This window comes from Ambystoma mexicanum, chromosome 8, assembly GCF_040938575.1.
Source record: "Ambystoma mexicanum isolate Mex_15411 chromosome 8, UKY_AmexF1_1, whole genome shotgun sequence".
In the NCBI taxonomy this organism is placed as follows: domain Eukaryota; kingdom Metazoa; phylum Chordata; class Amphibia; order Caudata; family Ambystomatidae; genus Ambystoma; species Ambystoma mexicanum.
In genome coordinates, this window is record NC_090929.1 from 673,950,046 (window position 1) to 673,976,130 (window position 26,085).

At 45.5% G+C, this 26,085-nt stretch overlaps 1 protein-coding gene across 4 annotated transcripts in view; it reads right to left on the minus strand.

Annotated features, from left to right (window-relative positions):
- Positions 1 to 26,085, minus strand: part of PSD (pleckstrin and Sec7 domain containing) — a 1,402,592-nt gene that overhangs the window by 198,296 nt on the left and 1,178,211 nt on the right. For all 4 annotated transcript variants that reach the window (XM_069610471.1, XM_069610469.1, XM_069610470.1 and 1 more), the window contains exon 13: positions 12,556 to 12,626. In XM_069610471.1, the coding sequence (XP_069466572.1) occupies positions 12,556 to 12,626 (71 nt within the window). The remainder of the gene's footprint in view (positions 1 to 12,555; positions 12,627 to 26,085) is intronic.

Genomic DNA, 26,085 nt, shown 5'->3' on the forward strand with positions numbered 1-26,085 from the left:
TCTCTTGAGTTCTTGTGTAATAAAGTATGCATCATGGCTTCTGCATCGCGTTGTTCCAGGATGTGCCTGTGCAAGATTAGCCAGTTTTTGTATTTTTGGTTTCTTTTCATGTCTAGTTTATTTTTGGTTGATAAATGTGCAATTTGTCTGATTTCTTTCTGTAGCTCTCTTTTCCTTGTTAGGGTTTCAATATCAAACACATGTTTTTTCTTGAACCCAATATTTCTTAGCCCCTGCTTGTTCTCAACGTATTGATCTAACAAGAGCTATATTCAGCTTTGTTAGGGTTGTCCCCGGTTACACAATTTTGATATTCTCTTATGACGTTATTTACAGAGGCATTCCATGAATGTGGATTAGAAATTGTCAGCCCGTGTAGTGTTATTTCCAATAAATTGTCGTTGCTCTGACTCATAGTAATGACGTGCAACATGGCTATACTTTGCTATACTTTGTGCAATCCTTTCAGATACAAAGCATTAGTCCAGAATGATTCCTGTGTGTTCCTTTTCCACGTTGCTCTTGGTGGAATGTCACCTTTGGTGTTTCCATTAAGCATGGACACATCTCTTGCCTCCATTTCTCCTTGCCAATGGCTAACCAGATGCCTGCTTTGTCTGGCCTTTTGGATTTTATGAGTTTCTGTGCTCCTTGGCGTCACGCACTCGATGTTAACATCACCGCACAGTATTATGTTTGGGCATTGTTCCACAATTTTGATGTGAATGTTCCGGCTGCTTTACGATGCCAATATATGTTCAGCAAATGAATCTTATTTCCTTCAACCACAAATTCATCCGGGGTTTTAATTACCGTTATTTGAATGTAGGGTGTTAAGATTCCTTGACACAGCATCCGCTCTTCTTTTTTATTAGTGTAAGTAAGCCGGCCATAGGGCGTCCTGTCTTGCCTCTTATAGCAGGATTTATGATTAGTTCGTAGCCTTCCACAATGGTAGCTGCTGAGATCCAGGTTTCTTGTAAACACAATATATCCATTTTTTTTAACCTATGAGATGAGTTATTGAACAAGTGCGCGAAGCACTTTATGTTCCAAGATCTGATGTAGTATTTATCCTCCTGATATTCTTGTTGGCATTAGCTGTTATGGCTACAGCTCAGGACTCAGGCGAGCCAACTTCATTTTTGTTCATTGTCTGCTGTTGTTAAGTGCGTATTTTTTTAGGTTTTTCCTACTTTCATATTGTTATTACACTTAACAGTTATTCTTATCAATTCTTTGGGTTTCTCCCTGCCAGGTAGATCTGAAGAGCTATTCAGGCGTTTCTGCAGCAGGAAAGATGGTTCCAGCTTTTTTGGGGCAGGCAAGTTTGTGTACTCCTTCTTATTTTCCACTTTTTTGGATTCAACATATGATTCCTCTGCCTCATGATCAGGATGGCGTTTTTTTTTTTGTTGATTCGACTATGGCTCTGCACTTACTTCTGTAATGTCGAATCCCAGGAGAATAAGTGAGGGCATCTGCACTCAACAGCATATCACATGTCATTCTTGACTGAATGTGCAGACCTACCCGATCATGATGCGGTTCTTCCATAAACTCAACAATTATGATATCATCTGATTCGATAGTTCTTAGCACAGGCACATGATGCAACAGCCAAAGTATGTTTTTTCGATTCAAGATCAAGCCGTCTTTGGCCGGGTGTATGCGTTCCAGTGTTAGGGAGTAATCAGTATGTGCTTTTCCACTTCTGCTTATATTTTCCAGTCTGGTTCGCTGCGTTCTTAGCTTACTAGCCGCCATGCCATCCTTGTTATTATTTTTTGTTGTTGTCTAAGTGTCTCACATCAGATCGTGGAGGAGCACCCTTGGAATACAATAGTTGATCAGGTCGTGCTTCATCTCTATTCACATAGCCTCTTTTAGGTTCAGATTGCCCGTTTTCTTCTAGAACATGTCTAGAGCGTCTTTGAATTTCTATTTGCACTTTCTTTTCTTCTAGAGTGTAGAAGCTTGGCTCTTGAGCTGCAAAGATGTCGATTTCAAGATTACTTCCACATTTAGGTCTAGTATGTGGCATTATCTCGCAAATACGTTGTTGGCTTTGCTCTTTTACTCTATATTTCACTTCACAGCTCTATGTATCCTCTTCCACGTGTGTTTATTCATGTAAACCATTTTGAGTATGATTATTTAAGATTTCCTCATCAGTTTCGTAGGTTGAAAGATTTAGCAGTTGAGACATATCATCGATGTCAGTGGTCGTCGGACAATTCTCTGTGTCCATTTCTTTTGTTTCTGATTTCTGTTTTAAATTTTCCTGGTGTTTCAGTACAGGCAAGGATTTCTTTGACCTGTTGGCTGATTCATTTAGACCATTCAGGAAGTGATGTTCTGCAGAAATTCCTAGAGCTGTTAGAGTTGCAGCTCTTTCCTTTGACTAGATTTTTCATTTTTTTCTTTTGAATAGGTCTAGCTGCTCAAACGTTGTCAGCACGCAGTTTACCAGGTTGGAATATTGAATAATTTCCATTGTGTTCTCTGAAATCAGACGCTGCTGTGTTTTGTATACTAGGCGGGTTAACTACTATTCCTTCCGCATTGGCTGAGGTAGACGGTCTAGTTGAAGGTTCGTCTAATTCAATAGAAGCCTGGCACAGGCACATTAATGTTTTCTCTTATTTCATGAGGTAACGCTTCAATGATTATAATATTAGGGGGTTCTGTTGATTTTTTCCCAGAGTTAAGGTTCAACGATTTTTTTCTTACATCTGACATTGAAATTCCATTGTCATTATTTTCGTTAACCGAGAGAATTTGTGGTTCTATAGATTGATGTTTAGATAACGACCCATTCACTAAAGCTCCTCTTGTTATTTCAGTGCTGGTAGCTGATTGGTTTCTTTTTAGCAGAGCTAACGCTTATCCAGCGACTTCCACTAGAAGGCTTTTGTCCTCACTGTTGTTTTTGGAGTGTTCCATTAGGAGTCTATATGATTGGTCAGCTCTCTCATGTCCATCTACTATTTTTGATTCAAGCAGATTCAATCCTGTTTCGATATTGACAAGCTTCGAATTCAGCATGGCAGTCAATGTACTTTGATCTTTATAGTTGTCATTCATTTGTTTGTACATATTTAGAAAAGATGTCAGGGCAATTGATAGGGCAGATATGATGTTAGGCCTTAGTTCTTGAAGGACTTTCTCTACGATTTCCTTCGTAGTTGGCCTTGTATTCAACAGCCTCTGATTGCCAAATGAAGCTGTCCTTCTTACATTTGGGTATTTGCGCTCCATGAAAGATGAATCCGAAGATGAGTCATCAGAGTTTGCCTGATTTCCTTGAGTACTTACTCCAATTCTACCATTATTTCTGTTACATTTGCTAATGTTTGTGGGGTTGCCTGGGAATTCTCAGTGTGTGGCATATTAGAGTCCGATGTTGGCTCTTTAGGAGCACTACCTCTGCTTTTAAAGCATACTTCTAAGTTTATTTGTGTCCGGTCACGTAGCAATTTGTCTGCCCCACTAATGAATTTTGCTGTTGTTTGGGGCTGGCTTCCACTTTATCAGATTTGTTCATTGCATCACCAACTAAAGTATGCAGACCTGGATAAGATGATGATTCTCCATGAGGTTCACACAACTGTGCCTGGTAGTTATTTCGTGTCAGCAAGGTGGGCAACAGTGCCACAACCTCTGCGTTGTGTGAGTTAGGGCTTAAGAATGGGTCCTCTATCATTTCGTCCACAACTTGGAAAGGTTTTTTTAATTATCTTTTGCAATTGCAATTCTACGCTTTTCTGCATGGAATTAGAGGTGGAGGAGGGCATTATGTGATCCAGTAGATTGCACGCAGGGTCTGCATTGTCACTTGCGTTTTCTGACATGAGCAAAGGGGGACACGACAGCAGCAGGCCCTCCCTCTGCGCCTCGCCCAGCACGCCATTCAGCCCTTTTTGTAAGCGATTTTGCAGATTTTAAGTTCAGCTGTGCGTTGGCAACTCTGGCCGCAGCTCGCACACTCTGCGCAAAGCCCGTGAGATGCACCATCCCCGGCGACTCTGCCGCATGCCATGCTAAGACTCAGAGCCGCGGGACGGACGAAGGACAATCAATACTCGCAATGCTAGCATCTCTGCACAGTCACCACACTTTCTCACTCACTGTGGCTGCGCACACAAGCATGCGCAAACATGTGTGTCTGCTCACACCAGTCTCAGCAGTCTCTATATCAGTCACATTTTCAGGCGCCACAAGTATTGATTGCATCAGGAGGGACAGAACGCTACACGCAAATGAGCGGACCAGAGCTTTTCTTGACTGTTGCAAAGTGAGTATGTTTTGCATTGTTTGCTTAGATGTTTGACCTCAGATCTTCCAGCCCGCTTTTCTGCCGGCAGGTCCTGGGATAGCCGAGGAATTCCCTGTCTAAGTTGCAGCCTTGTTTGGAGTGAATGCGGCTGGCACCCGTACTCGCTTCCTGCATTTCCCTCGTTCTTCTTTGCTTGGTGTAAAAGGCGTCCAGACTCCATTAGACTCCTGGCCTCCCCTGGGCAACCCAGGGAAACACAGAAAACACTCCACGCACACCGTGACGCTCTGTGTCGTGGAATGAGGTTTTAAGGCATTGGCTTCTCCTCCTCCTCAGATGGAAAATGAAAAAATACTCAATGTAGCAAAATTCTGCAGCAGGATAACAGAGGTTTATTTGCAGCACCTCCACACAGTAAACACTCCACGCAATCCACCATCCATTATACAATGGTACTATGCAATCTGGGACACTGTGGATGTGGAGAAAATGACAGCGATAGTACGTGGGTCATTGAGGAAATTTAGTAAAGTTTGGTCACCTTTTCTTACCTATGCACTTAAGGACACTACACACCTACACATCCCGAAGAGAATGAGGATGCTTGGGATATTAGAAGAGGAAGAGGACTGAGGCAAAGGAGACAGGATATAAGCGGCTGCTCTCATAAGACTGGTTGGGGGAAGGTGGGGGTTGGGAGGGACGGTGTTGCCGTTAGTACAGTATGTAGTGTTGATTGGAACTGAGCTGTGCAAAAAGTCTCTATGGAAATGCAAAGCCAATTGTATATGTGAACAATGATGAGCGAATAAAGTTTGGTTAAAAAAAAAGATTACATCAAGAAGCATTAGCCTTCGCCACAAAGGAGCTACAAAAAGGTTACAAGTACTGGCTGCGGGGACACAAAGCAGCTATGCTACACCAAAATGCAGAGGACAAGCTGCAGGCAATAAGTGAAAAGAGCCTGGGTGAGGTTTGGACCCTAATCAAGAGCAGTGACACCCCTCCGTCTGTCTAGCAAGTATATGGGGTGTCAGAATCCACCTGGGTGGCCCATTTTAGACCCCTTTATTTTTCAGACATTCAAATGGAGGCGAACAAGGGTCATAAGTGTGGAGCTGAATGGTTGGTAGAAAAGAAAGCAGAGGACATTTTGGGTCTTATTAAGAAGGTTAGTGCCTCTCATGCACCTGGCATAGATGGTATTAATAATGCCATGCTGAAACAGGAACCGGAGATGTGGGCCAACTTTATGTGCATGGTCTTTAGGAGGATTGAGCTGGAACATAGTATTCCTGACTCTTGGAGACGTGCTATCATTGTCACAATATTTAAGAGGGGCAATAGGGACGATCCTAAAAATGATCGCCCTTTTGCCTTCTGCATGTCATGGGAAAGATTCTCAGATCATGTCTGCTGCTACAATTGAATAGATGGGTTGAAAGGGATTGCCACATGGACGTTCTTCAATCTGGCTTTGTTAAAGGACTTGGAACTAGCCCAAACATCGCCCTAATTAACTTGTTAAAGGACAGGGCTGTTGAGGGCAAATCTAAAACTTACAATGCGTTTGTTGGCCTGGGGCAGGCTTTCGACAGCGTGAGTAGGCCCAGGTTGTGGAAGAAGCTATCAAGGTAGGGCTGTCCATAGGACCTTTTAGAGAAGTTAAAGGCATTGCACACAGGGACGAGTCTGAACTGGCAAATCAAGCAAGGTTACTCAACAAAATGTTTTGCTGTTTCTCCCTGATACCGTTGTTAGACTTCTATCAAATGAAAACCACTGCGGTTTTGTCTTACGGGCCGGAATCTTTGTTCTTTATCCGTCATTCCCTGTGGTCTATGGCCGAGGACATTTTTGTGAAAAGAGTGTTGTGACTACCAAGATCCATCCCAATACATGTGGTCCGACGTCAACTAGGGCTGATTTCCCTAAAGGCCATAGTAGAATGGAGCATAGGAAATTAATTCAGGACTTGCCTCCCCCACTTTTTGCTCTACTGAAAAAAGAATTGGACTTGGGCCGTGATAAAAACCTCAGAAAATGGGAATTATATCGTAGAGCATTGCTTGAAAGATGGTCTGTATGTGAAGAGGAGTTAAGAACAAACCCAAACAAGATCAAAATAAGTCCGAGGAGAGCAGACTGGATGCTGACTTCAGATGAAGCAAACAGATTTAAGTTATACCATCATTTGAAGTATGAAGTGAGGGCCTATGGCTCTATTCCAAAATATCTGATGAAATGTCCAAACAGTTATTATAGAGCACAGTTAATCAGGATCCATTTCAACCTGTTCCCTACTCAGGAGGTGCTCTCAGTAAGGATAGGTCTTGGCCCAAGAGATGTGCATTGCTGGTCTTGTAATCAAGCGCAAAATATGTAGAACTTGAGCCATTTGCTTTTTTGTACAGCCTTTACCTCTCTGAGGACAACAGTTTTTCAGAGCTTTTTTTGAATAATTTTGCCTCCTTGACCCCAGACGATTGGTTGAATTTGCTACTGTGTAGGGATCGGACTTAATTGGTCTAAGCCACAGTTCAATTGTATTTAGGAAAGACACTAGACGGGCATTGTGATTATGGGAGGGTGGTTTCTTATAATTACTTATGACAATTGATAATGGAAATAGGATCAAATGGACATCACATGTTTGTGCAGTTGATTTGTAAGGAAACTGCCTTTCTCTTTTTAAAAGGTTTTATGACGTGATTGATGATGGATTCCATTTTTATTTTGCTAAATGTTTGTAATAACCCAAAATGCAGAAAAGAAAAAAAAACTTTGTTGATTAAGGTTTCATTGTTGACAGTTTTGTTGAGTGCTCAGAGTTCAAGGAAGGCCATCCCAGGTTTTGCTGATTCTCGTTTACTATTGGATGCAACTGCCTTCTCAGTAATTGTCCTGAGAATTTGAATGCAGCTCATGGGCAGGTAGTTGATGAGGTCATTGGGGCCCTGGGTAGAGCTCTTAAGGAATGTGAGAGTCTGCTTTGCTTTGTGTCAGTCTAATAAGATGCCTTAAATGGCAGAGGCCTTGTTTGTTTTTTGTAGACGAGTGAGTTCTTCATTAGAGAGAACTTTCACAATAGTGGTTGAAATTAGGGCATTTAAGTATGAAATGACCTTGTGGATGGTGCAGCTGTTTAGGAAATTCTTTTACTGATAGTGTCTTCACTGTGATTCATCTGAATGTGTTGCAATGTGAGGTGAGAGTAACTGTGTTGGCCTACCTGATGCCGTAAAGAATTTGTTGAAGGTGCTTCCTCAATTGACTGAGGCATTGGGGGATGGGGTTGAAAAGAGTCTGCAATGTTTGACTGATTTAAGCAATCTCTACTTTGCGTGAGGCTTCCATGGATCTTGTAGCAAGGGGCTTCGGCTGTTCTGATGATTTTTCTGAATGAGAAGCAGAGCATTTTTTAGATCAACAATGTTGTCTTGGAGTTGGATATTGTGCCTTGTATACTAATGTTTGCTGTGGAAAGGCTTTCTGTCGGTGGGTTTCTGTCGGGGCAAGCATAGCAACGCTGGCATTCAGAGTTAGGTGAGCAAGTCTAGGTGGTTACTGATGCTGGTGGTGGGATCTATTGGGAATGCTGGGGTGTTTCAGTCTTTCTTCAGTATGTTTACAGGGTATGATTTAAAGGAGGAATATTGCTGTTAGGAGGATTTTTGTTTACCATGGTGGTTCTTTAGAGTATGACGCATGGGGATCAGTATTGCCGAGTGGTCTGTCTAATCAAGTCGTATCTGGTAAGTGAATTTGACAGATTGTATAGGGGTGACGAGTGTGTCAGGGCATCTTGCCTTAAATTTGGTTTGGTTCAACGATGTATTGTTTGGTATCTTGGATGTAGATTAAGTCAAAGAGTGCTTCCTCATTTCTATGTAGCAAAATCTCCTGTGAGGTTACAGTCCCAAAGAACACTATTGTTACAATCATTAATATATATGGTGGGGATTTGCTTGAGCATCTGTCAATCAGGTGTAAGGTGTACATGTGATAAGAGGGACTGGGAAGTGACAAGTGAGGAGCTCCACAGAGTTAAGTGTTGTTGCATCCTGGACACTGTAACTGCAGGAGGACTTATTTGGGTAACGCGCCTAATGTGTTATATGCCTTATCCTATGGGGATGAGGATGACTAGTGTGAGGATGTGGGGTTGGGCTATGTGTCTGTGATGAAGATATAATAAGTTACTTACCTGTAACTCCTGTTTTTCAGAATTGGTTTCTTTCATGGATTCACATGCTCTTGAATTTTCCCTGTCGTCAAGCTGTCAATCCTCAGTAACATTAAAGCAGTTTACTTTTAAATATCTAAACTGCTTGTCACATTAGCGCTCTATAATCGTCATTTTGGGTCAAACTACCCACAGCCAATTAGACAGGTCCCCTTAACTTCACCCCTGGTGGCCATCTTCTGATTTGGCAGAGGACGTAATGTGGCAGTATGAGCCAAGAAGAGCCAGAGAGGGGTAGACGGGAGGGTTGCATGTGAATCCATGAAAGATACCAAGGCTGGAGAACAGGAGTTACAGGTAACTTATTCATTCTCCAGCACATGCCCTCGAATAAGATTAGACAGCAGTACATATACACAACCAAAACGGGCAGCGGCACAGATCAACAGAAGTAACTAACTCATCTCTGGAACACTTGCTTCATGCAAACAGGTTGCGAAGCACTGCCTGGCTGACTCAGGTCTCATCCCTGCAATCCCTATCGATGCATAAGATCCTTGTGTAGGTATGGACAGACCTGCACGTGGCTGCCCTGCAGATGTTGAGCAGGGGTACACCAGCCAGAAACGCTGTAGTAGAAGCCATTAGTCTTGTCGAGTGTGCTCTCAGTCTTCCTGGAAGGGGCCTGTTGGCCAGACGATGGCAGTGGAAAAAGGACGCCGACATCCATCTCGCAATGGAAGACTTTGAAAAGGGATTTGCCCTTGCCGACAGGTCCATATGTTTTTGCTGTGGAAGGCAACAGTGGAGCAGGAAGCCGTTGCTGGACCTACGAAACTATGGTATGTAGCGTGGAAGGCGCAGGAGCCAGCAGAGGCCCGGTGGGCATGCACATTCGGAGAGGTACCACTGGAGAAAGTTGAAAAGGGCCTTTAGGAAGAGGAAGGCCTTGGTTTGGTGGTGCTGACGGCATGTCAGCAACAGGATGCACAGCTTCCATCATATCATCGGCAGCAGAGGACACACTCACCAGCACGTCCATGTCCGAATCAGTACCCTGCTGTAGAAGTTGCTCAGGAGGTGCCATGGATAGACAGGAAACTGCAACTGGTGCATAGGGAGCCAGTGAAAACAGTGTGTGAACACGAGTTGGCCTGGGCAGGTAAGACAATGCAGATGGTACATCGCTATCCACAGCAACTACTCTTAGAGAGGTGGAGACCAAGGGCTCTTGAACAGGTGTCGTCGACGATGCAGACTTGCTTGGCGACAGCAAAGGTCTAAGTGGCAATGAAAAGGTTAGAGTAGACGGTTTAGATGTAGACGTCGGATTGGTCGTCGACAGGACTGAAGCAACAGGTTTGATCTACAAAGTTGTTGTCTTGGTCGTCGACGATATGGTCAATGGAGTCGTCGGCGGGATGATGGTCATCATCGAGGAGGACATTGTCATCGATGGGGAGCTGCCGATGAAGGCATTCTTGGCACCGAAGTGGTCAACAAGGTGACCGTAGGCAAAGATGGAGAAGTCAACGACACAGTCGATGAGGGGGAAGCCTGAGCGTGTGATCCATGTCCCTTTTTTGCTCACAGGAAGAATCTTTGTGGGACCTTGACCTCTTTGATGATAGAATGTACTCTAGGGGTCGGTCTGTGCCTGGCAGACGCATAACTATGGACAGAGGCCGAGTCAGAGGCCTTGATACCTTCATCCAATCAGGCCACTAACCTCTGGTGGCAGTCCCTGTGGGTCTTTGATGAGAACTAGTGGTAAAGCTGTCCAAGTCATGTTCCGGGTATAGACAATAAAGACACTTTTCATGAAGATCCTCGATGTAAACGTTTTTAAGATTACAAGTCAAGCAAGCCTTGAATATGCTTTTCTTCCTCGCATCTGTCATCTCCACGGTCTCCGGAAGGCCTCAGATGGAAGATAGGAACTTGCTGGAGGCAATGGAATGGGCCAAAAATTCACAGCCGTAGTCGATAAGCAATGCAGCACCAAACCGGAAGATTTGATGGAATAACTAGTGAACAATAGACACAAATTGTCAAATTTCTTGAAGAGAGAATTCTCAAGGACTCCCAACACTTAACATGCAGTAGAATATCTGAAAATGCCCATCAGGGGCCCTGTATAACTGACTGTGGGCAGTATGACCCAAAATTACTATAATACAGCACTAAACTGACAAGCGGTTGAGAAATGTAAAAGGTAAACTGCTTTAATGTTACTGAGGATTCCCAGCCTGACGACGGGGAATATTAAAGAGCGTGTGGATTCATGCAAAGTCCAATGCTGGAGAATGCATTTAATATGCTCATAGTGATTTTTTTCCCTAATGACTGGGGCACGGAGTACTGTGAAGTGTAAGTTGATCAAAATTAAGTGTTGTGTCTCCTCAGTGGGCGATGTGAGAGATGTTTATCCAGTTTCTGAGGTTGGTGGTGGATGCATGCGGCTGCAGGTGTGACATTTGTGTATGACGGGGTGTGGGGATATGGAGGGGGTGGGCTTAGGCATATAATGGTAGCTTACCTTTAGAATGTGGCAGCAAAACCCAACAGGTATCTGTAGAGGAATGATAAGTAGAACATGTGGCATGGGACTGCGCAATCCTGGCAGGAAAGGTAGTTCCTTGCCTTCTGGCTGTCATGCATTCCTGTCGATAAACACCTTCCAAGATGTTTTTTTCCTTCAGTACAGATGTATGCATTGTAAATTCAAACAATATTTCCACTTGAACACTGCAACAGCCTGTTCGAAAATGCAGTTTATAATTTTTCACTACATCATTTTTTTATTGGGGACCACTCTGGTGGTGATAGTGCGCGGTACAAATATCCTTTAACATTAACATTAACACGTCCAACAATGAATTTAGCTCCTTTCCAATGCCCTTGCTATATGGTCAATGTATGTTTACTAACAGTAACAGGAATGGGTGACTGTAACTGCCACCTTACTAGGCAGGAATGACGTCTAGGATTTTGGAGTGCAGGCTTGTAAGAAAAGGGAGGAAAACAAAATATTCCATTAAGAATCCCTTAAGTATTACATCTCTCCAGCAAGATAGCTCAGTGGCTTAAGTGTCTCGGCAAGGCCAACTCAGCATTTCATCCTTCCGAGGTTATTAAATGAGTGCCAGCTTCGGCTAGATGATAATAATTGTATATAAAAATGTTCTATGTAGAGCACTTTGGTGAAAGAGCTATATAAATAACTAATTATTATTAACTATCCAAAGTAAGTGCCACATTGTGAGTACAGATTCAACAGTATAACTGGCATTATTTTCAAATATAATCTGATGTATAATCTTACTCAAGGGCATGTTTCTAAATCCATAAGCAAGAAGTAGCAGTGTCAACTAAACAGAAAATTTTGCTAACAGCGGTGGTGGTATTACTGGTGGTGGTAACACCACCATTTCCCAAAAAAGAGCATGGAACTTAAGAGTGACAATAACCATAACTTGTAACATGCAGACAATGGGCCTCATTCCGAAATTGGAGGTAGTCATGGCGCTATTTGCGCCATGACGCCATGACTGCCTCCAATAACGGGTCCGGCACTGGCATGGTTCAATGGGGACTTACCCGTGTAGTCCGACCTTTGCGGGACCAGTAACTCCCCATTGAAAAAGCCATTTCCCATTCCCATTTGAGCCCCCATAGGGCTCATTGGGGAAGGCGAGAATAACGGTACCGCAAATTGCGGTACCGTTATTAGCTCTGAGGTCCCTTAACGGGCCCCGTCCATAACGCCTGGTCAGACCAGGCATTAAAGGAGGGACCCGCTAAGGGGCCTCGTAGTAGGGCGGTAAGGGATTACCGGCACCGGTCTCCTTACCGGTGCCTGGTATCCCTTACCGCCCTACTCGGAGTGAGGCCCAATGTTTACCGTAGGTGGTAACACATCAGTTTGATGGTATCCTGCTAATCCCACCAAACTCGTAATGATGCGCTAAATATTTCAGATACTGAAAATTAAGGCTGCCAAGTATTTTCAGACATCCTCCCTATTATACTTTATTGTAGATCCCAGGTAATGAGCGATTAATGGAACCACTCCTGCAATTTGTGTTACCTTTTGAAGATAGAGTATCATTCCTTTAAGGATACCATTGAACGTCTTCCATCCTCTCTTGCCCCTCGGTGCTAGTAAAGACAACACAAATCAGAATCACAAATAAAAAAACAATAACAGTTTCAGAAAATAGATCTTTGAATGTTCTGCTATTCTAGTAAGGCAATAATGTGTGACGTTATATAAGGCCATTGGAATGCTGGAAAATAAAAACAATAATTCGGAGATTCCTGGGATAGGTGGGGAGTCATGCAGTCACAAGCTTGCAAAACGTGAAAAAACAGGCTCAATTGACATTGCATTTTATAGGGAGTACTTGAAATTTGAAAACATCGCACAATAAACCAAACTGACTACACACACAAACACACGCACACTGCTTGTAGCTTTGTTCCGCCCTTGAATGAGAGCCTACTTTACAGTTTACAAAGTAATGTTAGCCTAAACAATCTCTGTTTCACAACTACATCATCGAGGTATCAGTCAATTACTGAGCCATAGAAAATTTAGAAAACGAAATATAGAATTTTGGAAAGCACGTTCCCACCCAATTATATGTGGAGGGGTGGGGGGGTATAGGGTAATACAAAATATATGGGGAGTTTGGATGGGATGTGGGGAAATGTGTGAGAAAAAAAATAATTTGGGTTCCTTTTTTTTTCTTCTCAAGGTGATCACATAGGGTTACATGTGATTTTAACGGATAAATAAATAAAAATGAATTTGTACCGAACCAACACAATGAAACAAATAACATTTCCCCATGGTCAAAACCTCACCACAGCCCCTTAGCCCACATAAAAACAGGTGTTTTTATTCATTAAAAATGCATTCTTTTTGGTTTTTATTCGTTATAATCACTAGTTACCATCACATAGATTCCACCATCAATACTGAAAGAAACACAATGAAAGAAAATGCATCATAGGATCATCTGCTTGTAGTCACTGTTTCCCAAAATATTCCGCTTTATGCACTCCTCCCCTTTCTAATCATCCACCATTTGTACGTTAAATAACAACTCACAGACCATAGCCACCCACAGTTACCCACACACTGCTGTGCCTACATCAATTAAACAGTAATAATGTTTAAATGTAAAAAACAAAGACACACCACAGCAGAGCTCTTTTGAGATCGAAAGTTAAGCTATTGAGTGTTCGGAATAGCTGATCAAAGTGCGTGGTGTGTTACAGAGCGGCTTGGGCATGGGCTTTCGGTTTCCCTGGACTTGGGAAATCAGGAGTTACATTAGTTTCCCAGATTGTGAATATGAGAACATTCTGCCCAATTTCTGCAACGGGCCACTGAAGGTATTTACTACACCTCCTAAAATGTCTGACTTATTTTTGCTGAGAATATGTTCTTTACATTTGGTCTTGGCAATTTGGAAACTCACTTGGCCTAAAAGGAAGCTTATGTGATTGTTGTTTTGCATAGCACAAAGGCCCTCGAGCATTGAACAGCTTGTGTGGTTTGCCTTGAGTGAGTGACTAAGGGAGGCAGGAAGGAGTTATGGAAATGTCTTTTTAAACAAATGAGTCACTGTGTGGGTAATGTAGTTAGTAAATAAGAATTTCTGTTGCAAGCCATTTCAGAGGACATAGAGCGTGACTATGGAAGAGACAGACTGCACTGCCTTTGATAGTAGGACATTAGTTTTGAGGGGGCCAAGATGGTGATGCATCAGTTATATATTCTTGGCAGTAGAGATAACGATACATTGCAGGTTACGCTTTCCTCTATAACTTGTGTCCGCATCCAGGAAAGCTCACCAAAATTGGCATGCATCTGATCTGGCCAAATTTTGGTTACACCAATTTGGCGAGGTTTCATCAACAGGTACATGCCCAAAAACGACTGCTCAAAAAATATTTTTTGTGCATTGAAATTTCCAAAGAGACCTACAAATCATGTTTTTGCCCACCATATCTCGAAATTGTCCACTTTCAGTTTTTGAAATTCTAGGCATACATGTAGCCGTCATTCTGAAGTTGTGCACACCGAATAAAAATCATTGTTCAGCCAAACAAGATATATTGGGCCTCATTACGAGTCCGGCGGTAACCAAGCCGTAAAAACTGGCAGGTTATCGCCGGACTCGTATTAACATTCCGCCTCCGTGATTCCCGGAATCACCGAGGCATTACAACCCCGGTGACCCGGTAATTCCGGAGGCGGAATTCGGTAAATCCCCATTCCCATGGAGTCCAATGGGACTCCATGGGAATGGGGAAGAGGAAACACCGGCACCATGCTGTAACTGTGCCGGTGTTTCCACGTCCGCCTGCAGGCGGGTTGTGTTAAACCCGCCAGGTCAGACCTGGCGCCTCTCGCCTGCAGGACTCGGAATCAGCCGGTCCGGAAAGAACAGTGGTGGCGGATTTACCACCACCGTTCGTTCTAGACCGGCTGACTCGTAATGAGGCCCATTCTCTTTGTGACCAAACAGTTGATCTGCTGTTACAAACATTGACTAGGGCCACCACACATATACGCAGGCTTGTCGAGAGCACAAAACAAAATGAAAAATATACTGCAAAATGTAAAATGTTCTGCAAAATGCTCAAGATGATCACACAGTAGGGCATTTTAAATTCAGGGTAGGGCCAGAAGGAGAATAAGAAACGAGGACCACAGTAGACCCTAGGGTGAGCAACTGTTTTACTCTTACATCCCATCCCCCTTCTTCCATACTGATGGGAGATTTCATAGCATAAGAAACTCAAGGGAGGAGATTGGACTATAATCAGAGAAATGATTTGCAGAACTGCCTGACCAAAGCTGGCATTAGCACTGGAGTTAGTGTTGAAACAATAATGCTTGCAAAAAGCTGACACGGTAGACAACTTTGCTGCCTTGCTGATGACTTACCAGGGGTATGTGATGCAGGAAAGCGAATGAAGCATCCTTGGCCCTGACAGCGTGAGTGTGCTTACCTTTGGGGAACGGGATCTTCTGTAAGATGTAGCAATAGTTAATGGTGGACATAAACCATCTCACAATGAACCACCAAATGTGACAAAAATGGCAACAGATATCTGATCTCCTTTGTTCTGTGGAGAGAGAATTTGAGAGCTCTTCTGTCACCTACATAGGGTATCAGGTAATAAAATCGCGGCAAAAAGTTTGCTGGTAAAAGTAAAGGTGTAACCAATTATACCATTTAAGGGGAACGGAGGTTGTGGGGGTGTCCCCTGCTCCCCTTAAATGGTACAATGGGTCCGAGGGTTGCGGGGGTGTCCCCCACATCCTTTACAGGATTGTGGCGGCAAAACCACAGAACATTTGCCACGATATTTTGTATCCACAGCCATTTTTGCCGCAAGACAGAGTCTGTTGGATACTGAGGGTCCAGGAAAAATGTTGGAAGGACTACTTCCTCATTAAGATGAAAGGATGAACCTAACTCTGGACCAAAAAAAGGATGTGCTCCGAGGACTACCTTGTCCCTATGAAAAAATATGTAAGGCTCGGAAACAGAAAATGCTTGTATCTCACTGTTTGCTGAGGTAAGGCCCACCAGAAGTAAAAACTTCCACAAGTGGGATTTCAGATCGGTAGAAGCCGTGGGCTCAAAAGGCGTATGAGCAAGGGAAGTCAAATCGTTTAGGGGTCCCACATGCAGTGTGGTCTCTTGTAGGAAGGATACACTCTCTTGAGGTCAGTCTCTGAGTTGGAGGCAGAATTTGTTGACATTTATTGAAAATTCCAAGTTGAACAAGGTGTTCACCAGCAAGCTAAGGCCTCTATGGCCTCCAGAGGAGAGCGTGCTCTCGCCAGCAAACCATTCAGGTAGGGATATGCATGGTTCCCCCTGAGGCGATGGTACACTGGATTTATAAACTTGGTGAGCACTCTTGGAGAAGCTCAGAGTCCAAAGGGCATAGCTAGCTATTCATAGGAATTTGGAATGAGGCAGGACTGATCATCTTGAACTTCTTGTTGAGAAGGAAGAGGTTGATGAATGAGGGGTCCAGAATTGCCCACAGGCTTGCCTGGATTTTCTTGTGCACCGAGAAGATCCTTGAGTAAAATCCTTGACCTCTCTGGTTGAGAGGAATTTGCTCTATAGCTTGCATGAGGAGTAGTATGTTGATCTCTTCCAAGAGAGGGGTTGAGCCTAGTTGAATCAGAGGGAAAGGAGAAGGAGGGATGATACAGAAGTCCCTGGATGCTACAGATAGGATTCACAGGGATCCTGCAAAATGGACTGCCAGTGGTTAAGATGGATGGAGATTCCACTGCATCTAGAGACGAGGATGGAGCAAAGCCTCTTTTGCATAAGTTCCTGTATTTTTCTTTCTGTGTACAATGAGGTTTCTGGCCTTTCTAACCTGGTTACCACGAAACCCTCGAAAGGAATTTTGTCCTGGATCAATTGAAAATGTTGACTCGTGAAAGGGCTTATGTCCTGGTTTGATCAGTACCGCAAGAGATTTAGCTGTTTTGCATTAATTAAGATCCTCTAAGAGGGAGGAGCGAAAAAGATCTTGATCATCGAATAGAAGATCTACAATGCGGTCTTGAACTTCCTGTGTAAAATTCGGGGAATGCATCCATGCCACTCTGCACATATCGGCACTGTGCGCTATCCCCAAGCAATTTGGTGCACTGAAACCTCAAGGAGAGCTTCAGAGAATTAAAATTTTTACTAGGCCAGACTTGAATGACTGTTGTTTTTCTGAACGTAGAAAGGCTTGGAAATCGCCCAATTCTCTTTATAGTCTTTGATTTCCAGCTGCATTGGTCTGCCTGAAGTGATTCGATGCATTGGCATACACTTTACGACCGTAGGCCTCCAACATTTTATCATCCTTATTGAGAAGGGCTGTAGGGGAAGTCCCAAAATCAAAGGATTTCGAGTGAGGTTATATGTGGGAGGTCATGCAAAGCGTTTCTGATGCCAATGGCTGTATCTGGCATCCAGCTTTTATTAGTAGGTTGCAGCGAATGAGGCTTCTTCCATATGTTTGTGACCTTGGCCAAGACATCCTTTTATATTGCAAGAGGAAATCTGTTGGAGGCACCTTGTGCCAATACTTAGGAGAGGATTGTGGACTCTTGTTGGGGTTCCTCTGGAGTGGCCACACCTAGGAATTCGGACAAGCGGAGCATTCGATCATAAATCACTCTGAGCATTGGATACCCTCCTCAGTGTTGCTAGAAGAGTCTTTATTGGTATGCTGCATGTCCAGGTCTTTGGGGTCCTGACGAGAGACTGTCTCTGAATCATTACTGGGCTTGGAGCGTTGGTGCTGAAGTAGTAGGTACTGTGAGAAGTACTATTGATTTGGTGCTTGTGGTACTGTTAGCTACAGCGCTGGTGGGATTGTAGTGTCAGGTCAGGAGACATGAGATCTTATAATATCCCCTTAAAGTAATCTGCCATTGCCCTGTATCTCATCAAGGTTTGAACCTCTCATAGCATCTGTCTTCATAGGCTTACATGGGGAAAGCAGCAACGGAGGACACTGTGGGAATCCATGTTGAAGTCCTTGATGGTGGTGCAGATGACCGCCATGTAGTAGGCATTGATGGAACCCAGTAGGGCTGAGGAGGTTGTTGTGCCCATGGGAACGATGGAGCAGATAAACAGGATGTATAGGTAGGACTCAATTTTGACGTACGCCGCCAGTCCACATGATGAATGCATCACGTGGGACTGCGGGAGGTAAGGCAATCAGGGATTCTTGACCACTGGAGGCAGATCTGGCCGCCGGCTCCTCTAGGTAATAGGATGTGGGGAACCCTGGTTCAGTGTCTTAGGGTCCTTTTCCCACTTTAGGGGTGGCTGAAGGAAGGTCTCTGGTTACCATCTGGTGTGTTCTATGGCCAACATTTCTTTAGTTGGCCATTTTGAGCTGCTGTGCCAGGTCTTGGATTTCAGCCATTTTGCGCTTCTGTGCCTGGCCCTGGTTTTGTGGGATAGGATAACACAAAAAACAGTATTTGGAGCAAATATTGTCACTGAGGAGGGGAATCCTCTCTTTAGTTACAAAAAACAACATACACATGCAGGCTGTCCCTACAATGAAGAACACCCTGTCCCTGTTCCATAGGTCTCTCCCTAGGCGCTCGGTGTTGCACCGCCTATCTAAAAGGGATAGCGGAAGGGCTCTCCCTAGCCAACAAGTATACACATATACCTAATACGCTATATGCAATAAAAAAGCCAGATACAAGTATCAAGTTGTTACATCGAGGCACTATACATCAATATATGTGTTTCCCGTCTATGACTGGGTGCTAATACTCAGAATTTCTATCTGTTTTATTCACCAAATAGTATAGTCAACCTGTCTATTCAGGACTTGTTCTGATCATAGGAAAATGTTGAAGCCTCTCTGGAAGGAAACGAAAAAACTCTAGAGGCATGAAGACTATCTGGTCAGAGGAGTGGTATTGAACGTGCACTGGTTGTATGGTTTTGGCATCGTTATGCACATGAGAAGGCTCATGCGCTGGTGGGTCGACCGGTTTCAATGATCATATTCATTTTGATCATCTTCTTCAGGACCAGGTATTGTAAACAATGGAGTGACTCCTTCTGTGGACCATCAACTGGGATCCAGGCGGCACCTCCTTCCCCTAGGGGGAAACACAGAGGCACACAGTCAGAGGGAACGTCTACCCTCTGTGGAGCACTTATACATGTTAGTAACTATGTGCTAAAAAGTGTGTAAATTCACAGTCCCAAAATGAATGGGGGTGTCATAGATGCAAGGACTACCTTGTGTGGCTTGTGTTGCACCAGACTACAAAAGTGAGGGGAGGGGGGGTGTGGGACGGGGGAAATGTGAATCAGTAGTACCCGGAGTAATGGAGTCATATTATAATCATGTGGTGAAACGTGCGTCCAAGAAAGTGATTAAAAATCATGCAAGGTGGTATACACTCATAAATCTAGTGAGACATACCTTGGGCACGAGCCTCTGTGATGAGTGCTCGTCTCTGGCTTCGCGTTTGCTCGGGGGCTGAGTTTCACCAATGTGTGTAAAGTTACGTGGGAAGAGATTATATGGTTGGTCAGTTTCGTAGTTACAGTCTACAAAGACGTATGAAGTACACACAGTGTATAATTTTGGGATGTTCCGCTTAGCTCATCTTGGGTAAGCAAATGGTGCCGGGGTGTCGAGCTGCCTTGTGTCAGGTATCTGCGTGCAATGGATTTGGGCCGTAGAGCTCTTGCTGTGGCAAATACATAGACCGGTATCAAGGAGGATGTGAGAGGCTCATCTCAAAGGGTGCCAGTGCTAGAGCCGCTTACCTGCTGGTGAATTGCGAAAAAGTAATTCAGAGGGTCGGATCCTCCAAGCGTTATGCCAACTACTTCCGTGTGTGTCACGGCAGGAAACCCAATAAACGCTTGTTGGCCTGTCTGCCATGTTGGAATGGGATTATCGCCATGCGTGCGCGTGAGCGCATGAATTCTGCCACACTGTTGATCAGATGGCACAGTGTACATATCTCTGTTTGTTTGATCCCCCTGGAGTGACATGTTGGCTTCTATAGGCATGCTGCGGTGCAGGGGTCAAGTAAATGTGAATCTGCAAATGTGTATATACACATGCTAGTGATTCTAGCTTGCCCTGGATCAGTCCCCATCTGGCACATTATACTTCTAGTAGTGATGGGTCAGAGGGATGGGGCACCCAAGGGGGTGTCCCGTTCCAGGATTTCTCAATCTAATTGTCTCCTGATGTATCCAGCCAGTTGTACTGGTGATATTGGATGGAACGCAAAGTCCTGTCGATGTGTTAATGAACATGGGCTGGCCATCCCGGTTGGGGTAGATCATCGTATTGCAAAAGATTTTATGCTCAATCCTTATTGAGTTGAAATGATACAAATCTCTAGCCACCACTTAGGAGTGAGTACAGATGATGGAACGTGTGGTCATTAATCTATAGAACTGCTAGTTCGTTCCACTGTATTTGTTCATTTAGGCCAGTATGGTGTGTGTTAAGCCTAAAAATCCAATTTGATTCCCTCTTTAATAGAAGAAATTACCCCCTCTGGTAATGTCCTGATGATACAAAAGGAGTCACAAGGGGGGCAGTCAGTTTTTTGGTTCTCAGGCAGGACCTATGTTCGATAATTCTCTTTTTGACTGCCCTAATAGTCATGTCCACGTTAAATAATTTACAAGGACAAATGATCAAATATACTACTCCTGAGTTGTTGCAGTTCGTAAAGGACCGTTGGATCCATGGAGTTTTTAGGCCAATGTATATTTCAGTTCTCCAGAATGTTTGAATGCACATTGAGCAGCTGCCACACGGCACATGTCCTTTGTGAGGCTTGCTCTGCCACAATGTAGGTTGAGTAAGGTTTTGGCTAGATTTGGAGTTAGGTTAAGTCTTCACCAGTCTATCCCTTAGATCCGGCCTACGTTTGAATGCAAACAAGGGTTTTGGAAGGGGGTATTCCCCTGTATTTAAAATAGGCCAGAGAATCTTGATTTCCTTTTTTATTTTATTGACTAGCGGCGAGTAACTGAGCACTGCTGTGATGTTATCTTGCTGGGGTACCTTAGGCTGTTGTTGTAATGTGATCTGCCTTGGAATGTTGCGTGCTCGCTTACATGTGGTGTTGATAATCTTTTTAGGATACCCTTGTGCGGCCAGCTGGATTTTTAGGGTTTTGTGGGACATGGAGGCTTTTTCCTGCCGTTGTGGAGCCCTTTGTGATGGGTCTTGGAGACACTTGTTCTGTTGTTTGATAACTCTGTAAAAGGAGTCTGATGAGTCTTGGGCAGCTGCGTGGGGGGAACTCTTGTACCCTCAGTGACGTGGTAATGGGTAACTTGCACCCCCAGTCCGGTACTAGGCCCAGATGATACCTTGATCCCTTGACCCTGTGGGCCGGTAAAGGCCTTAACAGTCTCTGGGCCACCCCCTGTGGGACAACGAGGGCCTGACGGCCCCCTCCTGACCGAACCTGTCCCAGAAAAGGAGTCGCCAGGGTACCTGGTCAGCGGGGTACCTGGAAAGTAATAAGACTTAAGTCAAAAGCACGTGACGCTCTGCAGCAGTTGTGATGTGGCAATGAGGTCCATCCACTGGTTCAGCAGGTGTCATAGTGCCCTGGAAACTAGTGCGTAGCAGGAATACAAGAGTCCTTCTAGTGTGGCTGCCCCAAAAACCTCAGACAAAGGCTGTCTGTGTCAGCAGAGGGGAAACTCCTGCTGCAATAGGTGCAGGAGGTGAAGAGTTTTATCACCGGCATATGCAGTGGTATGATGGTGAGGGGTGGTTGATAGCAGCGTTTTGGAAAAAGAAAAGGAAAGTAGGAGACATATAAGTAATGAAGTCACAGCAAGTGCAAGATGTCCTGTCCTGTCCAGCGGTAAAACAGACTGATGGGTGAGGCCAGTGGGCAGAGTCAGTGTGGACGGGCACGCCCGGCATGCCCTTTCGTGCTTCAAATTTAAAGGCAAAGATCTTTTGGGGTGCAAAAAAGTGTACTATCCCCGCCCTGTAGGTAGTACTCCAATCATAGGGAGGAAAAAGGATGAGACGTAGGAATACATATGTAAAATATACTGAGTAATGAAAACTATTTTGCGAAACACATGAGATGGTTGCCACAGTTAAGGTTTAATCAAGTACTAAACACAACACATAATCGTAAACCAAAATTGGTAAAATATTTAATTCACGTTTTTTGTTTTGGACTGTTGTTAATACCTTAATATTGTTTGTTTGTTGTTGTATTGGTGTTGTGTGTGTGTTTGTACGTACGTACATAGTATGTGAATGTTCGTTATTGTTTGGGATGAAATTTAGTATGAAGATGGTAGTAAGAGTTTACAATTTTTGTGAGCTGTATCATTGTGCAAGCCTGAGAGTATGTTTTAATGTTATGCAATTAAATGCGTGTATTTATTTTACTTATTTATAGTGTGTTCTAGTTTCCAAGACAATGGGCCTCATTACAACCTGCCAGTCCGGGACCGTGCAAAATCCGTGATGGCGGTAAAAACGTTTCCGTGTCCGCAAGGGTGCGGAAAAACCGCATGATTACACGCTGTCGGTCGCGCGCACCACACGGACTCGGAAACGTTGTTACCGCCGTCACGGAATACCCCACGGAAATGGAAATAACGAAGCCACAAGTGGCGCAAAATCCGTTTCCGCCTCCGCCGCCACGGACACGGAACCGGAAATACCATGATCGCCAAAACAGGAAACAGAGAGGCGGCCATCATATAAAAGCACAATCCATTGCCATCCAGAGCCAGCACAAGCACAATCCTGACTCTGAGAAGCCAAAAGGGACCACCAGCATGTCTGCCAGGATTCCTGCTCAGAGGCAGCGCAAACAGCGCTTCAGCGAGGCGGAGCTAACCGTCTTGGTGGAGCACATTGTGGACAATGCTGAGATGCTGTTCAGCGCCGACCAACGGCGTGCCACACAGCAGCGGAGGAAGGAGGTGTGGGCCGAAGCTGCACGCAAGTGCACCGCTGTGGGCGTGGCAGTGAGGAGCGTGAAGGACTGCCACAAGCGTTGGGACGACCTGAGGCTGAGGGTACGCAACCTCATTTCCACGCACCGCCAACGCAGCAGTGGGACAGGCGGAGGACCCCCTTCCCCACTGAGGCTGCAAGCATGGGAGGAGCGTTGCAGCAGCGTCCTCCACCTAGAGGGAATCCATGGGATTGGGCAGGCTGAGGCAGGAGTGAGCCCACCTGCAGATGCCGGTAAGTGCCCAAACATGAATGCCACATGTAAATATGCAGTTGTGAGTACTGGGCCAAAGGACCCATTAACAATCCCCCCCCCCAGGCAGTGCATGTGTGGGCCAAAGGACCCATTAACAATCCCCCCCCCAGGCAGTGCATGTGTGGGCCAAAGGACCCATTAACAATCCCCCCCCCCCCCCAGGCAGTGCATATGTGGGCCAAAGGACCCATTAACAATCCCCCCCCCCCCCAGGCAGTGCATGTGTGGGCCAAAGGACCCATTAACAATCCCCCCCCCCAGGCAGTGCATGTGTGGGCCAAAGGACCCATTATGATCCGTATGGCAACCAATATCACTGAATGCAGACACCAGCAATCAGATGCATGTGACTAACACTATTCAATGTACAATCTTAATGACGCATGTGATGCACCCATCTGCCACCACAACAACACTAATTGCATGCCCTTTGTGTCCCCACAGCCGTTTCAAGTGACAGTGATACTGCACAACAGGCCAGCCAATCAGCATCGGCAAGTACACTAGCCACCGCCACCACACAGGAGGATGCTGCCGGCAGTTCTGCACCTCTGGCCACATTACCAGCCACTACAGATGTGCAGCACACCACCACCACCACCAACATCCCCACCATCTCCACACTGGCTGAGTCCAGACAGGTGCCACAGGAACCTATCATGGCCACCCAACAAAACACCGAAGGCAGCAGCACTGCAGAGGGGGCGGCCTGCAGTGATAACAGTGCCCCGCAAGAGCACTCGGAAACGGGGCCACAGGGGGAGATGCCCACATTGGAAGACCTGGGCTCCTTCCATGAGCTGGGGTTCAGCCCCACTTCACTGGGGAGTCCCATGAGGTCGCCCACCCCATCCATGGCCGAACTGAATGCCCGCATGCAGCGGATGGAGGACCAGCAGGCTACCCTCACCCAGCTGGTGGAGAGGCAGCTAGAGGAATCCAGGCTGCAGAGGGAGAGCTACAGCGCCTCAGTGCGTCGCCTGTCGAGGTCCATTGGACGCTTTGCGAGCACCATAGTGACCCTTGCACGCCATGTGCGGGAGGGCAATGACCACACCTCCAGGCTTGTGGAGGCCATGTTGGTTGGCCAACAGGCAAATCTGGCACGGATGCCCTCAATCCCTGATTCTGGCCAATCAAACACTACCACCCCATCCAGCTCCACTACTGCCAGTCCAAGGAGGCGCTCGAGTAGGCTAACGGGTCCCTTGGGCAAGGTTGCACAGAAGCGCACACGGAAGTGATGGCATGTGTGTGGGGCAGTGCAGGACACATGTGGACTACAAGGGTGTGAGAGGGGTGGTCACGTTTGGGTGGTGGGTGGCCCCGGGTGTACAGCTTCCCTAACCAATGCACCTTCTTCCCTGTTGTTATTACATCAATACATCACCATTTCAAATCAAGACATACATGTGTGGACATTGATCATTTATTTTGCAGTGCAACTATTAATTCATTGTCGTCACCATGTTTGTGCATTACTGTGAATGTGCTGTGACTCAAAAGTAAATGCGAATCAGGGCATCCCGTGCTCTCTGGCCATCATGTGCACCCCCAGGGGGAGGCGGTGCCATCCCATCCCCATCTCCATCCCCATCTCCATCCCCATCCCCATCCCCATCCCCATCTCCATCCCCATCCCCATCTTCCTCATCTGCGTCTGGTGGCATTGGGATGTTCCTGCGCAGGCATATATTGTGCAGCATGGCACATACCAGCGTGATTTTGCCCGTCTTCACTGGGCTGTACAGCAGTGATCCGCCAGATCTGCTCAGACAGCGGAAACGGGCCTTCAGCAGTCCAAATGTCCTCTCAATCATTCCACGTGTGCGGATATGTGCCCTGTTGTATGCCTCTTCATGCCTGTTCCTTGGTCTCCGTACAGGTGTCATCAACCATGGCGTGAGTGCATATCCCGCATCACCTACATGGGATGTAGATGGGGGAACATGTCAGTGTTTGTGGCATCATGTCCTCATCTGCTGCTGTGCATTCTTGAATCATCATTCATTCATGCATATGAACCATGCAGTGTCTGGAGGTATGTTTTGGCCATCACGAGGAATGTCGCTGACTGCATATGGGCCTACACATTAACTTGCATGTTTGCTGTGCCCTGCGGGTGACATTTGATTGTGTGCATGTCATGGTGCAGTGCTGTCCACACATGGCAGAGTGACTCCACTGTACGGAAGTAGTAAATACTCGTCGTATCATTTACACGCCTCTCGTGCTTTTTGGGGCAGTGTTTCAATTGAGGGTGGGTGTCTGCAGTGGCACAGGGTTCATGGGACAGTGACGGGATTGGCTGTGGCAGCGTGTGCACGGGCACATTGTGGTGCCCTGTCATGTCTTCCTTCATGATGTTTGGCATCCGCTGTGTATTTGGTAGATGGAAGGGGGGTGATGCATGTGCGGTCACAGCGGCACACTCACAATGCTCATTGCCTGGACACACACACACCACTCCGACAGGGTTGTAGCATCGTCAGCTGTACTCACCCAATAGCCACGTGCTTTGTCCGGCATAGCGTTCCATGTACCGTGGCAACGTGGAATTCCGCAGTACCATTGAGTCATGTGATGAGCCTGGGAAACGTGCGCAGCAGTGTGTAATCAGTTGCATGGCATCACAAACCATCTGGACATTCAAAGAGTGATACTGTTTCCTATTGCGGAACACCGCCTCAATTGCATGTGGTACTGTCAGCTCGACGTGGGTGCAGTCAACTGCGCCTATGCAATTTGGCATGCCTGCTATGGCATGGAAGGCCAACTTGGTGGCAATGACCCCGGGGAGTC